General features: G+C 47.1%; 1 protein-coding gene across 2 annotated transcripts in view; it reads right to left on the reverse strand.

Annotated features, from left to right (window-relative positions):
- Positions 1–2,991: 2,991 nt before the first annotated feature.
- Positions 2,992–17,183, reverse strand: part of Esyt3 (extended synaptotagmin 3) — a 50,101-nt gene continuing 35,909 nt past the window's right edge. The window contains exons 10-23 of one of the 2 annotated variants that reach the window (XM_028869980.2): positions 16,654–16,736; positions 15,084–15,132; positions 14,524–14,613; positions 13,949–14,011; positions 13,805–13,867; positions 13,274–13,342; positions 12,849–12,935; positions 12,043–12,192; positions 10,268–10,761; positions 9,538–9,636; positions 8,929–9,060; positions 5,964–6,069; positions 4,522–4,571; positions 2,992–4,204 (exon numbers count right to left, since the gene is read on the reverse strand). In XM_028869980.2, the coding sequence (XP_028725813.1) occupies positions 4,168–4,204; positions 4,522–4,571; positions 5,964–6,069; positions 8,929–9,060; positions 9,538–9,636; positions 10,268–10,761; positions 12,043–12,192; positions 12,849–12,935; positions 13,274–13,342; positions 13,805–13,867; positions 13,949–14,011; positions 14,524–14,613; positions 15,084–15,132; positions 16,654–16,736 (1,572 nt within the window). In that variant the 3' untranslated portion in view covers positions 2,992–4,167. Of the gene's footprint in view, positions 4,205–4,521; positions 4,572–5,963; positions 6,070–8,928; positions 9,061–9,537; positions 9,637–10,267; positions 10,762–12,042; positions 12,193–12,848; positions 12,936–13,273; positions 13,343–13,804; positions 13,868–13,948; positions 14,012–14,523; positions 14,614–15,083; positions 15,133–16,653; positions 16,737–17,183 lie in introns of those variants that run through there. The other variant, XM_037207867.1, reaches the window with a different exon arrangement.

Raw genomic sequence — 17,183 nt, forward strand, 5'->3', positions numbered from 1 at the left:
AAAAATTAATATAAGAATTGCTAACTACTAAAAGGGGAAGTGGTGAAGGAAGACTCTTAAGGGTACTGAGCAACTTGAAAACTTGAGAAAGCAGATACTACCTCCAGAGCTAAGGAAGAGCCGACAAGCAAGGAGCTCAGCAACATAGCTAAGCACCTCTGCTGGGTTGACTCAGACCTCAGGGGCAGCTGCCACAGCACTACTCCATCCACTTAGCTAAGAAACTGAAGATGGCGGATTGTTGCTAACACAGAGGGCCATGGCTGTGGTAGCAGAACCTGAGAGCATGGGCTACCAGTAAATTATGCTCATAAACCATTCAGCTGAAGAAAACTGCTCATCAGAAGAAAAGCTTGCTTTGCAGTTGCCCTCCATTGCCCTCTGTTGTTCAAGTCCAGCATCAGTGCTACTTTAGAGATGATTTGAGGCTGAAAGGTAGAAATAGCTGACCTGACCACCCTCACATTGAGAACTTATCCTCTTAGGCTCTGCTCCCACAGCCAAGGCCTCTGTGTGAGCAATAGCCTGCCAGATAGCCATGTATGCCTGTTTTAAGATGTATTTCTAATTGTGTATACATGGAAGTTGTGTGTGTGTGTGTGTGTGTGTGTGTGTGTGTGTGTGTGTGTGTGCAGGTGAGTCTAGTAGAGGGTGTCAGATCCTCTAGAGCAGTGGTTCTCAACCTTCTTAATCTATGTATGACCCTTTAATACAGTTCCTCATATTGTGCTGACCCCAACCATAAAATTCTTTTCATTGCTACTTCAGAACTATAGTTTTTCAACTGTTATGAATTGTCATATAAATATCTATGTTTTCTGATGGTCTTAGGTGACCCCTGTGAAAGGGTCATTTGTCCCCAAAAGGGTTGTGACCCATATGTTGAGAGCCACTGCTCTAGAGCTTATAGAGCCACCTGTGAGCTCTGGTCTCTGTAAGATTATGTGCTCTTACTGCTGAGCCATCTCTCCAACCCTAGTTTTATATTTTTGTTTGGTTTTTGAGACAAGGTTTTTCTGTGTAGCCCTGCCAATTCTGGAACTTGCTTATAGACAAGACTGTCCTTGAACTCACAGATCCACCTGCCTCTGTCTCCTAAATTGTTGGATTAAAGATGTACGCTGTCATGCTTGGCTCTATTTTTATGTTTTACTTTATCTGTAGTTTTTCCCATGAGGACTTGAATACTTTGTCAGCCTAATTGGTATGTTACCCTTCTTGCTGATACCTTGTGATCATCATTCAGTTTGATATTCCCTAAGCTTGTCTGTTAATAGCAACCATAAGTGTGAGTTTTGTGCTTGGTTATCAAGGTTCCACAGGGTTACAGGTTCTAAACCAATTTTCTAGTTTTGGAGTGTTTTTACACCAGCTTGACTGTCAAACTTTACACTCTAATAGCTGTTCTTCATGCTGCTACTAACTGGTCCTTGTCCTCATATGGTGCCTCTCCTCTGATGCATACTAAATTTGCTTTTCATGCTGTAACCTCCTTTAACTCCTGCACACTGCTTCAGTTTTTTCTCTTTATATCGTCACTAGAAACTTCACCTGTGACACTTTTAAATGAACCATGTTCATTGTTTAACTAGGTGTACTTGTTTGAGAATGTCCCCCATAGCCTTAGATGTTTAAACTCTTGGCCACCAGTTGGTAGCGCTGTTTGGGAGGTTTAGGAGGTGCAGCCTTGTTGAAGAAAGTACTTCACTGGGATCCAGCTTTGAGAGCTTAAGGCCTCAACCTACTTATAGTTCATTATTTCTGATTTGTGCTTTCAGTCCAAAAGTTGAACTCTTAGCTTCTTGTTCCTGCAGCCCTGCTGTAGCCTGTCATTACAGAACCCTCTAGAACCATTAGCTAAAATGAACTCTTCTTTAAATTGCTTCATTCATGGTGGTTTATCACAGCAACAGAAAAGTAAGGAATATACCAGTTCTTCATGGGCTTGAGGGATGGTAGGTTTTCCCCCATCTGCCACAGTCAGTTTTGGGGTGGCTAAAATGTATATGGTACATTCTTTTTGGTGCTTTTCCCTTCTATTTAGGAAGAAATAACAATGTCATCATGAGGTAAGGTGGGTATCTTTTATTGTGAAAATTTGTTATTTAAAATAGAAATATCAGGCTGAGGAGTTGGCTCAGTCATAAAAGGGTTTGTGTTGCAAATACAAGGATCTGAGTTTGAGCCTCAGACCTCAATGTTAATAAACAATAATAATGATAATACAAATAATAAAAACAGGTATGGTGGTGCATCTTGTGTTCCCAGCACTGAGGAGGTTGGAGATTTGGACCCCTAAGGTTTACTAGCCAGCCAATCTAGCCTACTGGATGAGTTCCTGGCCAGTGAGAGATCCTATCTCAAAGAAAAAAGGGGGAGGGGCATCCTGTAGTCCCTCTTTTCACACATATAACACACACACACACACACTAGAAATATCTGCAAAAACTTTATTATTCATCAAGTAGTCTGTGGTTCAATTGAGATATAAACTAAAACATACATTATAGTTGCTTAGCATGTGACCTAGTAGAGAGCTTGTAAACACCACCAAGAATTGTTAAAATGAAAGTGCTACACAGGAAGAGGCCATTGCAGTAGGTTATGGAATGGCCATTGGAAAAGACGACACAGCATCTGGACTGCTCTGTTCTCAGGATGCTGCTGAACACACATCTGAACAGCAGCAGAAACCAAAGACCAGGCTAGCTCACATTTGATAGGTGAGTTAGAGCTATGAATATTACACACTATAATAAATAACAAATAACCTACAAGTTAGAGTGAGCAAACACTACTATCTCCTTCGTTGAGGCAGAATCCTGCTATTTAACCCAGGTAGGCCAGCCTCAGCCTCCCAAGTGCTAGGATTACAAGTGTAAGCCACCAAACCCAGTTGGAATGTTGCTGGTTTTTTGTTCCTTTGTTTGTTTTTGAGACATGGTCTCACTTTGTAGCCTTGCCTAGCATGAAACTCACTCTGTAGACCAGGCTGGCCTTAAACTCACGGAGGTCCACCTGCCTCTGCCTCCCAATGCTGGGACGAAAGGCATGCACCACCATACCCTGCTCTGTTGCTGTTCTTTAGATCGTCAGAGAAGAGCCTGTGAGATGACTCTGTGAAGGTGTTAGAACCAACTCTGTCACAGTTTCCTATAACCACCACACGTGTGCCGAGATCCATGTGCGCCCCCTGCTTACATCGTACTCAGAATAATAATAAATAGAAAAGAAACACATCATTGAAGACAACAGGAAGCGGCAGGGAGTGTTGCCTGAGTCAGTGAAAGATGAGGGCGTGACCTTGACAATCACCCAAGAAACAGAGAACAAAAGTCTGCTCTTACAAACTGAAATGTGTAAAAGGCACTTTTTAAATATTCGATTTACATATTTTCCTTTTAACATGTATATTTGGACGACCCAGCCATCTCTTAGAACAGCAGGTCTAAGTTCAAAGTTGTCTAAGGTAAATACAGAAAGCCCCCTTTTCTCCTAGAAATTGACTGTTCTGCGGCCTGCAGCACCCAGAGTTCAGATGTAGACCTGGGTTTGTCGCTAGGCTTCAATTCCCCAGAGGTTTGTCCCTAGGCCTTCCCAGAATATTTAACTTGGGATACTTAAGGATATCACTCTAACATTGTTGCCCCTAGAAAATACACTGTAGCTTCAAGTCAGAACCAGGGGCAACTGTCTAGGCTTACAAACATCACAGGCAGCAGCTAGAAGGGCTTTGGCAGTGTTAAATCTGGGCAGTTTTGAATTTGGTCACTTTTTATTTCCACAAAAAAGTGCCCCCCTTTGGTCAGAACTGCCCAGGATGCTCTAAGATGCTCTAAGAACAACTACCCCAACCCTGGGATGGAGACGGCATTTTTCTTGCATACCTTCTGGCAAGTTCTAAATGAGATGTGAACAATTACTTATCAAGGTGAAAAGTCAGTCACTACTGAGGTTTTGGTACCTCATTAGATACAAATACCATGATTTCTTTTTGGATTTGAACTAATCAAATTAACAGAAATAGTTCTTACTTTTACATGATCCCCGCTTTACTACCCAGTCATGCAGTCCATACAACATACACTCCCATCAAATGTATGTTCTTATTTCAATAACAAAATACACACATACACTCTCTAACATATTGGTGATAACAGCTCATCGTCAGCTTCTGGGCTGTCCATCTGGAGTCAGCTCATACCTGTAAGACAGTCGGGTTTGGACTTGTGTTAGGAATGAGAATGTGCGGCTGCAATAAGACAAGCAGCACAGTCTCTATGGAGACAGCAGAACCAACTGTCTGAGAACTGCTGGTCAGGATTAATTCTGCAGTTACAGAGGGCTGCAGGCAGACCTGTACAGTCTGTAACACCCGAGGAAAGGCGTCACTCTGTCTCCTTCTATTGGAACCCAGAGCATCTGAAACAATCCTGAAAGGGGGAGAAGTCTGGAGACCAGGGCAGCTGCCTGAGATCGCATCCTCCATAGTTCACGGTGATAATGAAAAGGCACACTTACCACTGTGAAAAGCCCTTAATCAGATCTTCTTTTGATAAGTCGATCAGCACCTAAACAACCACAAATATTAGCACCATGTTAAATGGGAACACTCGGGTAAACTGGGCTGAGTGTGAAAGGTCTCCGCTTTCAGATGTTTTTTTTTTTAAATGTATCCTTTGAGAAATACACACACACACACACACACACAATTATATATAATTGTACCCACACATGCCCCATTTCCCTCCTCTAGCTCCCACTAGAGCGTTGCCATATGTCCACATCCCAACTTCATGTCTTTTTTTTTTTTTAATAACTCACTAAATCCAATTAGTGCTGTTCATATGTGCATAGTATGGAGCAAAGGCAACCTACCAGCGGCCATGCCCCCAAAGAAGAAGGAGTCCCCCTCCCCGAGCAGCTACTGACTGCCAGCAGCTCCTCAGCTGTGGGTGGAGTTCTCTGAACCCCTCCTCCATCCATCCATCAGGGTATTTTCCTTCATCATGGAACCTTTCCAGAGAGAATGCAAGCACTGGCCTAGTGTTCTAGAAATAACTATTCCTACCCAGCACTAGGCAGGCAGAGGCAGGTGGAACTCTGTAAGTTTTGAGGCCAGCCAGAGCTATGTAGTGAGACCCTGTCTAAAAAAAAGAAAAAAAAAAAAAAGAGCTGTTCCTGTTTGGGACACAAATTTAAGACATTCAAAGAATATCTTCAAGAATTACAGATATTTTGACTTTCAAGTTTATTTATAAGTATTATAAAAAAATGTTCCCATAAAAATGAGCATAATACCATCTGCTTCATAGGCAGAAACTGTCAGTTTCATAGAAGTAGGAGTTACAGAGATGAATACAGAAGGTAGTTATTAAAACGTAACTACAGGGGCTGGAGAGATGGCTCAGTGATTAAGCACTCTGGCTGCTCTTCTAGAGGTCTTGAGTTCAGTTCCCAGCAACCACATGGTGGCTCACAACCATCTATAAGATGATATGATGTCCTCTTCTGACATGCAGGTATACATGCAGAGCACTCATGCATAAAATATAAATAAATAATTGAAAAAAATTTTTTAAAAATGTAACTAGAGTACTGTATGAATGCCATGGAGGAGTCTTCTTGGTACATTCCTGGGATTATATTTCCTCCTATTTTAAGTGAAATTCTGTTACCATAGAAACCTTGATCTAATGTAATCCAAGTTTTATTTAGTGATCTATTTATAAAAATAATAGGTAATATCAGAGTAGATGCCACATACTTACAGAATATTGAATTTGGATATTCTCAAGATAGTTAAAATAATGTCTACACATCAGTTTATATTTCTGTGTTAGGTTGGAAGCATGTGAAAACAAAGTCCTTTCAAGGAGGCTATCCCTCCTTATGGCCGACTCTAGTAGGAGCTGGAATGATTCCAGCAGGTGTTAGGACACAAGGAAATGACAGCTACTTACTTTCCCCAACTCCTTTCTTCTGTGTGAGCCAAGAGGCCTACTGTTTTTCACTGCAACATCCAGTGACCTCTTCTGTGCTTCTTCCATGGGAACAAAAAATTCAAATCTTTAAAAGCCAAAACATTAAAAATGAGATTTACATGTAGCCACTTTTGTTGAAAACATAGTGTTTCTTCCACTTCCCACTAAAACCAGAGCTGTCAACATTTAAAAGTGACAGAATCAGCACTGGCTCCTATGCTCACGGTAACACGTCATCTAGATCCTGAAGTGTTGAGACTGCCTGTGAGGAGCCTCTGAGATGGCTGTTTGGAGTGTGTTGCGTCCCGATTCTACACCAAGTGCAGTTTTACTGTTCTCCTCATCTGCACCAGCCAGAGGAACGCCTCACCCTGCTCTTCTGACAGCAGAGGGCAAGATGCTTAGGAGGTAGGCTTGCTGGAGTTGCATGGAAAATGATGGTGTCCCTCAGAGGCCTGTGTACCAGCCTTGTCATAAACAGCCTCCTCAGAAAGGCACCTGGAACCTTACTTCTAGGTTTCTGTTTAGGGTGGGGTTTACTCACTCTGCCTTCAGATAACCCTGGCTTTCATCTTGTAATTTTTAGAGAGAATGACTAACAGATTATCTTCATTGTCAGATGTTCCCTCTGTGTTCTTTGTAGCCATTTTAATATCTTTGTATAATTCTTTCAGAGCTCTTCAAGGCAGTGCCCACTTATATGGCTATGGATGGTGTGCTGGGCATAGTGTTCAGTGAATGTTGGATGAGCTTTCTTGTAGTCTTTCTTGATTTCTTCCCATTTTTTGCTTGTTTTTTCTTCCATTTCTTTAAGGGAGTTTTTTATTTCCTCTTTAATGGAGTTTTTCATTTCCTCTTTAAGGAAGTTTTTATTTCTCTTTAATGGAGTTTTTCATTTCTCTTTAGGAAAGTTTTTATTTCCTCTTTGAGGAATGTTTTATTCTTCTTTAAGGGCTCTATCATCTTCTTAAAGTCATTTTTAGGGTTGATTTCTTCTGTTTCTTCTGTCTTGGTATGTTCAGGTCTTGCAGGTATAGAATCACTAAGTTCTGATATTGCCATAAAGGTCTTTATGTTGTTGCCTGTGTTTTTGCACTGGAGTCTACTCATCTCTTCCTCTGCTCGGTGCAGGTGGTGTCTGTGTCTGAGAGTGCCTCTCTTGTTCTAATTTTTAGTCTTGTTTAGTAGGAGTTTTGGTTAAATTGGTGCTATTGGCTGTTTCTTCAGGGGCAGCTGATCTCAGTCAGTGAAGTATATACTTATGATTCTGGTGTTCTGGTTTAGTGGCTGGGCAGCACCTTCTTCTGTGTTCCCAGGTCACGTTTTGTTCATTTGTCAACTCCTCAGCTGATCTTGTTTCTTCAGACTTCCAACTGTAGGCATCTAAATCCTTCCCAGATGGGTTTCAGCTGAGCAGGGTAGTTCACCAACACCTCCAAGTTGCTGGTTTCGCAGGATCAGTAGCTGGGCCCTGGGTTGTCCTCAGATGGAGTGTTCAGATTCGTTCTGGTTCCGTCCCACGGAGATAGCTTCTTCCCCGGGTGTTGGGGTTAGAGGCGTCCCTGTTCCAAGCTGCATCTGCTTGTCTCCGTTGCTGGGCCTGTCTACCTCTGCGGTCCGAGGCCGGGCCTGTATGTCCCTGTCAGCTGCTGCTGGGTCTGTATGTCTCTGCCAGCTGCCGCCGGGCCTGAATGTCCCTGTCTACCGCCGCCTCCGGGCCCATCTACCTCTGCGGGCTGCTGCCGTGGGCCTACCTACATCTGCTTGTCTCCGCTGCCGGGCCTGTCTACTTCTGTGGGTCGCCGCTGGGCCTGTATGTGCAGTCTTTCTTGATGAGGATAGACTTAGACCAAAGAGGACTTGGTTTCAGCCTTTCAGAGTAGTTATGATTGATTAAAATAAGAGGAAAACAAGTCACGTTCCAAACCTGACTACAAATGTCTTGTCTTAGGATTGCAGAGGAGGAGACCAAGAATACAATGGTTCAGTGGTTAAGAGCACTTGCTGCTTGTGGTGGTTTGACAGAAAATGGCCCCCAAAGGGAGTGGCACTATTAGGAGGTGTGGCTTTGTTGGAGGAAGTGTGTCACTGTGGGGGTGGGCTTTGAGGTCTCCTATGTTCAAGTTACACCCAGTGAGACAGACCACTCCTGTTGCTTGTGGCTCAAGATGTAGGACTATCAGCTCATTCTCCAGCACTGTGTCTGCCTACACACCACCATGTGGCACCATGATGATAACAGACTAAACCTCTGAAAATGAAAGCCACCTCAATTAAATGTGTTCCTTTATAAGAGTTGCCATGGTCATGGCATCTCTTCACAGCAATAGAAACCCTAACTAAGACACTGCTCTTGCATAGGACTGAAGCTCAATTCCCAGCATCCACATCAGGTGGCTCAAGAGCATCTATAACTGCAGCTCCAGAGGGTGCAACACCCTCTTCTGGACTCTGCAGGCACTACTACAGATGTGGAAGACACATAAATAAAAAGAATTTTAAAGCGCTTGCTACCACTGGACTCTATCATCCAAAGCAAGAATGTGCTGAGAGCCTGCCTATCAGTTTGTCCTTAAAGATGTAGACAAAGAGAAAGGATCTCTTTTGCCTGCCAACTTTGTTATATTTCAGGAGGGAAGACAGGCCAAAGAGCTGAGAGTATGCACTATTCCACCACTGTGAACATCTGAATGTTTATCCTCTTAAGAACAGCAAATGTGAGCAGCTTTGATCACATTTTTTTGGATAAATTACCCTAGCAGCCCTTTCTTCCCACTAAAAAGTATATAGGGGCTTCGTGAGGTCAGACCACATTGTCCTGTCCCGCTCAGCCCCCAAGTTTCCCCCACCTCACCCCCGATCTGGCAAGCTCCAGCATACGGCCAGTGTTTGGTGCTCAGTACTATGAAAATAGGTGAGGTCTGCTAAGCCCTGTCCTACTCACGTCTCATCAAATAGAGGCTCCAGCGTCTTCCGCTTTACTGAGGTCTTCTTCCGACTTGCCCACCTCCTTTCTGGCAATAGGTAGATTCGAACATAAGGATCAGCTCCACTGCTGGTACAGCGTGTCAGGTTTCTGATATGAAGAGAAAAAGAGTCCCTAAGTACTCATTTGGGAGAAGGCTGTACCAGCCACTGGGGAGTAAATGGGCTAGAGGACTAAAATCCTCTGTACTCAAAAGGCAAAAGCCAACAATTGAAGAACAAGATATCAGCTGTGGTTTTGTTTTTTGAACACACACATTTTTGTGCTGTCTGGGATAGAGCCAAATACTTTGCACCCAAAGAAGTTAGGGGTTCCTGCTTAGGAAGACCTATTTGCCATTGGCCACCCCAAGATAGTGGTGAGTCTGAGCAAAGCCCTTGACTTTTCAGCCCATCAGCACCAACAAATGGCCACTCAACATACCCCTTTGGGGATTTTTGCCCCCAGTGGCCTGTAGGTCCTTAAATGACATTTGGAGTACATGGCTCCTGCCATCACCCTAAGCAGCCCTGCTATATGGTCACCTGATACTTCCAAAGGGCCTTCCCAGTCCCAGAATCTCTTTACCTGCACCTGTTGATCAGCACCCTGAGACAGTGTCGAAGACACACATAGCGCACTGTGAGCTGAATCTCACCCAGCCGTCGCTGCTTAGGATCCCCATCTCTGTGGGGGAAAAAGGGGCTTGTCACAGTAAGAACTGTCCCTCTCCTTCACCTGAAGATGGAGAAGGATGGTCTATGTGAGGAACACAGACTTGTCTGGGTCAATAATTCTCTTCAAGGTTCCATCCAGTATTCAGTGTAATTGTCCTACTTCTCAGCAGAAAGCATAAATAAACCCTGGAATGGACTGGCCCTTGTGTCCTGATTGCTTGTGGGGCTTGAGGGAATTGGGATTTTATAATGGTTTCTTCTGTCTTGTAGGGTTATAATGAAGACTGAATTAAATCAGATAACATGCTAAGTCCATAGGAAGCACTTAATACATGGCGGCTACTTATGTAAGTCCACATTTCTAAACTCTTCACGTTATCCCACTGCACTCAGAATTTAGGAAAAGTTTCTATGAAAGGAATCCTAACAACTGAAGTCATTATGTAGCCAGAGCTGTAGGCAACAGAAGGGCTCTCGCCCTCATCCTGTGTTCTTCCTATTAGTCCAAGCTGCCTCTTGTAAAGACATGTTGTGAGAAACCTGAACGTGCTCAGGTCTGTAAGTTCCTATCTACTCTTCCATCAAAGGACCTACTTTTCATGCAAGTTATATTAGAAAAGATCAAGCAGAGAGATGCATACTCAATGTTGAAGCTGACATCTGTCATGTCAAAGCAGGAAGAGGCCAGGGAGTTGAGTGAGGACATGCTGGGAGCCAGCCTTGTTGGTGGCCATGCGAATGGGAAGGCAGGGCGGCTCATGGGTCTGGGTGACTTGATGGGCCCTGGAGAGTGGGGGCCTGGGACAGTCAGGAAGATGGTAGCTGGGGTCCTCTTCTTCCCCATGGACTCACAGAGTCCTTTGGCACTGTCCTTGCCTTTGGACTCCAGGCCTGTCTCTTGGGGCTCAGGCTCATTGGCTGTGGTGGCAGTACTGGTGGTATCAGGGCTCTTGGAGGCTCCCTTGATGTCAGAGGCGAGGTCCGAGGCACATGTCACATCTGCAAGGCCTTCTCCCTGGGCTGGGGCCTTGGGATCCTGGTGGGTGGCCACCTTCTTGATGAACAGCGGGCCTTTCTTTACAGCATCAGGTCCAGTATATGGGCTTCCCAGTTCTCGCTCCTCCACACGTAAGAACTGGAAGCAGATGACAGTGTTGTTTGTGGGCGGGGCCTACCACCTTTCTCCTTCCCCTTTCTCCTCAGCTGTCAATCAACAGGCCCTTTCTAGGGAATTCTGTTTCCAGAAATGAATATGGGACTGAAATCTCTTCAGTAAAAAAGTAATCTAGAATAAAACTTCCACTGAGCAGCAAAGACCAATTAACAAGAGGTGTCTGTCTCAGCTTGGATTCCAGTTAGAGGGAAAGTCTTCCCCAAACTACCATCTATAGGACCATCCTCAAGAGTTTCTAGTTCATATTCAGACTACCTATGGGTTTTAAACCCATTAAATTAACATAACAATGGATTTAGATTTGTAGTTGCTGTGGTACTCTGCTGGAGACAAATCTAAACCTCCCCAGCAGAGAGCAGCCTTGATCTAGGCCATCAAGGAACACTGATCACATTCATGAAAGCCACAGAACAGTCACTCTGAAAACACAGACAAGAGATAAGCAGCAAAATTCATTGCCAAGATCCTTTTGTGGATCATAGTGTAAAGACTGGGTTGTGGTTGTAGACGATGTGACTCCCTCAAACCTTTTTTATGATGTCACGTTATTCATCTAACATGGAAAAAACATTTTACTCCCAAACTCCCAAAATCTTCAGACAACAGAATTAACAGATTACAATGTAAACATTTCAAATGACTAAGGATGGAATGGGAATGTAGACATGAAAAAGACCAGGTGGATTTGGAAGAGAGGAAATTAAAGATGGAAAAAATAATCACTATTAAAATAAAAACCATACTGAAAAAGTAGTAAGCCAGACATAGCAAAAGGCGGTGATAAGGAAGATGGTTCTGAGGAAATTAGCTGGGAAGAGAAGGTAGAGTTGAGGCATGGATCAAGGCTAGAAGAAAAGTCTAGAATGGAAGTTCTAGAAGGAAGGATTAAAGGGACGGGAGAGTCAGTGTTTGAAGCAACAAAGAAATGATAGCTGATACATTTTTATGAAAACATCTCTTGGCCCCAAAGAGACTGAACGTTAATAATACCCCTTGAGATCGTTTAAGGCTGTACTCAACCTGCTATCCAGCTGTGTACTCAGCTTGTTTAAGTTTTCGTCCCTTAATGCAACATAGGAAAGAACTCTCTGAGGTTATCTTTAATGCATTAACCCAATGTGTAGATGAAGAAATACACCTCTCTCCTGACTGCTGCAGTCAACAGATACTCAGTGCCAAGACCTGTTCCACCCCAGCCCCCGAAACCCCCAACACACACACACTGAGAAAGCAGACATTTACCCGAAGCACCAGCCTCATGGAGATGAGGCTGTCCAGGCCCGAGTGATCCAGCTGGAAGCGCTGCTCGAGGGTGAGGTCAGCACAGGGCAGGATCTGGCACAGAGGAAACTCCAACACTCCCAGAGCACACTCCAGGTCATCATCCAGCACCTGGGCAGTCACAAAACCAGGGCAGAGCTAAGCCCACTGTGCCACCACTGCCCTCTGGTCCCAGGGAGCTTCAGTGAGTATGCACTATGGAGCAATTAGCCTCTGGTGCTATTCGGCAGACGGGAATGGCAACAGGCCAGACCTTGTACCTGCCTGGAGTCTAGGGAAGGGAGTGACGCAGAGTAGAGGTGATCATGGTCTGCATGAGGCCAGTCTGGCATGCACCCAGGGCCAGCTGGGCTTTTGCTGCTGTATGGTAGGGCATTTAAGCTCAAAAAAGATCCCACCCAGCTCGACCACGTGTAGGCCATGTGCTCTGGGGCGGATGGTTGCTTTCGCCTGTCTGCTCATGTGAAAAGGAGGTCATTCTTCTGCAGAGCTTCTGTAAGGGTTCAGCTCTAGCACAGGACCCTCATACTACGTAACTATACAGATCACTGCGAGGAGAACTAAGGGAATTCATGGTTTGTCTTCCACAGTCTCCTTTGTGACGACCTTGGGCACCAGGCTCAAGGGGCTGAGGGGTCGTGGGGCCTCATACCCTCCCACACACTAAGGTGACTACAGGTGGAACTGCCCAAGATACACAGGACACTCTCTCCTGCCCTCGGCCTAGACAGTTCCCAAGTGTCCCCAGAGCCCAGCTTCACACAAACCTTCAGGCAGAGCTGCTCGGCTTCCACGCTGTGCACAAAGAAGGAGAACACCTGGTTCCATACAGGGTCCTTGCTGTGGGGACAGGTCTGAGGACAGCAAAGGAGAGATCGTTTGAGGGCCGGGCTGGGCATACTCTGCTCAGTGTGATCACCAGCTGCCACAAGGAGCCAGGGGACAGTTTGTGTGACATAAAAGGCATGGCTTCAGACCCTGCCCCAAGGCAAACCCTAACTCTGCTGCCCCATCCTTGGTGGCGTCACTTAGCTCTGCGGTTTTTAGTTTTTGAATGATAAGGCCACCTAGGGAGGAGATTCCGAAGGCTTACTAGGCATTCAGTGTGGGAGAGTCCTTTCACTCGCCTCTTCTTAAAAAGGGGGTGGGAGCACCATTTCCTTATCTCAGGCCTACAAATGAACTACCTTACCTTACTTGTAAAGGTCTTCTTGCCTACAGATAGCTTGACATATGAAGAAGGGTCTCTGCTGGCCTTATTCTGTAAGGGGGAAACCCACAATGTTGAAAGTAACATTTTCAGGGGGGCCCAAGACATCCCACCTTTCCCCATGCTCCCCCTCCCCCAGGCATGTCAGTGGGTTGTAGGGCAGCCAGTGGCTCCTGTTGGGGAAAAATCTGCCTGGTGTCCAAGGCTGCACTATGGCATGAGCACTCTGCAGGACTACCCCTGGGGAGGAACCCCGAGCTGCTGACCAAAGACCAGAAGTAGAACAAACATGTCCAGTTCCACCTCCCACTATGCCCAGGCCCTCCATCTTCTGGGTCCTTTTTTATAAGATGGCAACCACTCTTGCCCAAACAAGGAAACTTGGAATCCATCACTACAGGACTCCAGGATAATGAATCACCAAGCCTAGTACCCTGCACAGTCGAGCCAGACAGGCCCAGGCCATAGTCACTTCAGGGAAAAGGAGTCAGGGTCTCAGCTGTATTCACTTACCTTGGCAAACCTGGAGAGTTTTTTGGCTCTGTATTCACCATTCAGGTAGTCAAAGGGGTTTCTCTGCAGCACAAGAATGGGCTTTAAGTAACACGTGGGCATTTGGCTGGGGTGAGCGTAAGGCAGACGGGCACCATGACTCACCGGCAGGTTGCAGGCATTCTCTAAGTAGACCACAAGGATGGCAGTGGAGTTGCCGCCATGGTCCTGCAAACAGACATCACCCTCACTGAATACTCCCAGAGTCGGGAGGCAGGCAGGCAGGTTTTGGAAAAGTCTACCCTGGGCAGAAGGAAGCCAGCCAGCCCTCAAGCTAACGACCCAGCTCTACGTTGTCTGAGAACACAGCTGTGGCAGGCTAGGTTAAAGTTAGACACAGGGGCCGATGTCCCTATGAAATTGGGTTGCAGGCCCTGACACAGAGCTCTAAGAACTCCATCTTTCCTGAAAATGAAGTCCAGAGGCTGTTTACTGAGAGGAGCTGCCCTGGTGGAGAGAAGAGCCCGACCGACACGTTCTCTAGGAGATGAGCAACAAATGGAGGCTCCCTCCCCCTACACACAGTAGGTAGAAGTGGGGTGTCTCCTCTCCTATCTCTAATTGAACCATCAGGCAGAAATGGCCTTTCCTTCTCCTCCTCTGCCTGCACACAGTAGGTAGAAGCGAGTCTCCTCCCCCTGAGAATCCTTTGTGCGAGGGGGCCACTGCCACGCACTCACCTCCATCATCGCTTCCTGGTCCGTGAGCAGTGAGAGCCACTCCAAGCGCAGGTGCAGCCTCCCGCTGGTTGTGTCGTTCAGGACAAACCACTGTGGGGCAGGAGAAGGACAGGAAAGCTCAAGGACGGACATTGCCACGGAGAGCTCGGGACTGCTTAGTGTTGAGACTAGGGAAAAAGGTTAACCAACCCCAAGAGGGCACAGCGGACTCAGCAGGACCGGCAGATGTGGGGCAGAAGTCTTACACTAGGGGAAAGGAAAACCCAGGTCCAGCCCACCTTCCTCTATAATGTGACTTCCCTTGCTGAGTTCCCTCAGTCTATGGACATTCCCCAGGGAAGCATCTTCTAACTCCAACCCTAGGGGGCTGCCTGCAGCCATCTGGGCCTCACCCAACTCTTGCCCCTGAGAATGGGTATGGGCACAGCCCTGCACAGAGGGGACTTATCACACAGGGCTGAAGTGACTTGCTAGAGCCATGCACTGAAAGGGATGTCCCTGGAAACCACCCCCCCCCCGGGGTGCTGCAGGGAGGCGGGGTGTGGGGGAGCCACCTCTACCTCATCCACCACTCTGTTGGTCATGACATCTCCAAGGCAGATCTGCAAGCTGGAAGACAGGGAGAGAGTGAGCACAGCAGTGGCCAGAGCAGGCTCCAGGGTCCACACTGGACTCTGTTCTAAAATGACTGGATGTGGCCACCGGGACAGAGGTCTCATCCATCCCAGGCAAACAGTGGGGGATGAGCTCAAGAGAAGGGCTGGGCTAGCTAACCTTATGCTCCACTGGACTCCTACTGTGTGTGTGTGGGAGCGGCTCCCAGCCCCAGAGGGGACAAGCAGAGGTCTGCATTCATCACCTCTGGGGTTTTTCAACAATACAGCTGTTGGCATGTGGAGCGGGGTGATTCTCCATTGTGCAAAACTGCCCATGCATTATGGAATTTGACTTCCTGCCTGAACCTGTGCCATCCGAATGCCTGAGGCATGTTTACAGCCAGATGCCTCTCTGGCTTGAAAACTGGCATCAGTGCCCCGTAAGTGGCACTAACTGATGTGTGAGGAAGCCAGGAACTCCCATATGACAATGTTCCCCTAGCCTATCTGAGCCAAACCCACCCTGCAGGTCCTGCCAGCCAGAGGGAGGAGGCAGTTCCCGAGTGACTCAGAAGTGTGCATGCATTCAGCGTGGACCCGAACTCAGCCCTGGAAGGCAAGCGTCACAAGCCTCACTTTCCACCTGCAACACTACGCAAACTGTAGTCCCACCATGAAGAAACCAGACATGATCAGCACCTGGTGGTGAGCTGGTCTTCATTTACTTGGTCATGTTTAAACTTGTTATAACTCCGCACTCAGGGACACACGCTGCCGGCTACAGGGGCACAGGACGCGAGTTGCTTCTTCTCCCGCCTCCTGCTCTGAGGAACGAGCAGCTGCGCCACCCCCTCATGCTCCTCTACAGACACGGGCAAACATGCATCCTGGGCCCTCTTGTGGGAGGCCAGATCCAACTGCACCGTGTCCTTTTCTACTCAATAGCATACTGCGATGACCCCAGTCACTACACCAGGGCTACACCGAATTGCTTGTACAGAAAGGCAAATGTATTCAAGCATTCAGCTAGTGTCTTCCATGGGAGGGCGTTATGTGGCCAGGGAGACTTTGGCAGTAAGTGTTTTAAGGGCTAGTGCTTTTATAGGTGGTTCCTCAAGGTAGAGCCTGTCTAGAATAAAAGAGAGTGAGATTCTGCCAGGCAGCCCCCCAGGGGTCACTTCCATGGCCTTGAGTTCTGGGTATCCGCACATGGGGAGTGATGAAGGCTCCTTGAAGTAGAGCGCCATCATCATGCCACCTGCACACTGGTCCAAATGGGACTCTCAGAGTGGACATGAGCCCTGGGGGTCCTCTCTGTACTACCGTTCTCCTCCAGGGCCTCGGTCAGGGCTGGAGACACCTGGGGAGTTTGTGCAATGCTGGAGCAGATTGCCGGGTGCAGTCACTCTTGTCACAGTAGCCATAGAGTTAGAGGTCACTACGCAGTGAGGCCTGCACCTTCTAAATGCCCCAGGGTCCAGCCTTGTACCCTAAGCAGTGAAGAAGCTCCAAAGCCCAGATCCCCACTCCTCACCTGCCCAGGAAGTCATCCTTGTCAGTGTCCTCATCATACAGGTCCACCTCCAGGTCCTGGCCAGGCACTTCGTACACCATGAACTGCAAGGAGGGAGAAGCATCTTGTCCTGCAGGACTTGACTGCTGAACCAGACCTTACAGCCCACAGACAGCCCAAGCCCAGCCTAGGACCCTGGCCTTGCGGGTGCCTCAGGGCCCTGCCTATCAGGAAGCAATACCCCTCCCCTGCAGGCGAGCAGAGAGAGCCAGATACGGCACAAGCATGCTCCAGCATGGTGCCCAGAGGACACTGGCTGCCATCTGCTCTGCCTTGTGCTGCCACATTGCCCTCCCCCGGGGGCTGCGGGACATCAGGAAACTAAGCTTCCCTTTCTCACCCTGCTTCCACTGCCTGGGACCAGATGTAACGGAGCATGTAGATGGTGTTATAAGGGAAGGGCAGCTAGGAGGTGGCCCTGAAACATGTGTCTGACAGGCTGTGGGTTCCACCCATCCAGCAACAGGGAAGGCTGGGAGCTGTGGGCAGAA

Source organism: Peromyscus leucopus, chromosome 7 (assembly GCF_004664715.2).
Source record: "Peromyscus leucopus breed LL Stock chromosome 7, UCI_PerLeu_2.1, whole genome shotgun sequence".
Taxonomy (NCBI): Eukaryota; Metazoa; Chordata; class Mammalia; order Rodentia; family Cricetidae; genus Peromyscus; species Peromyscus leucopus.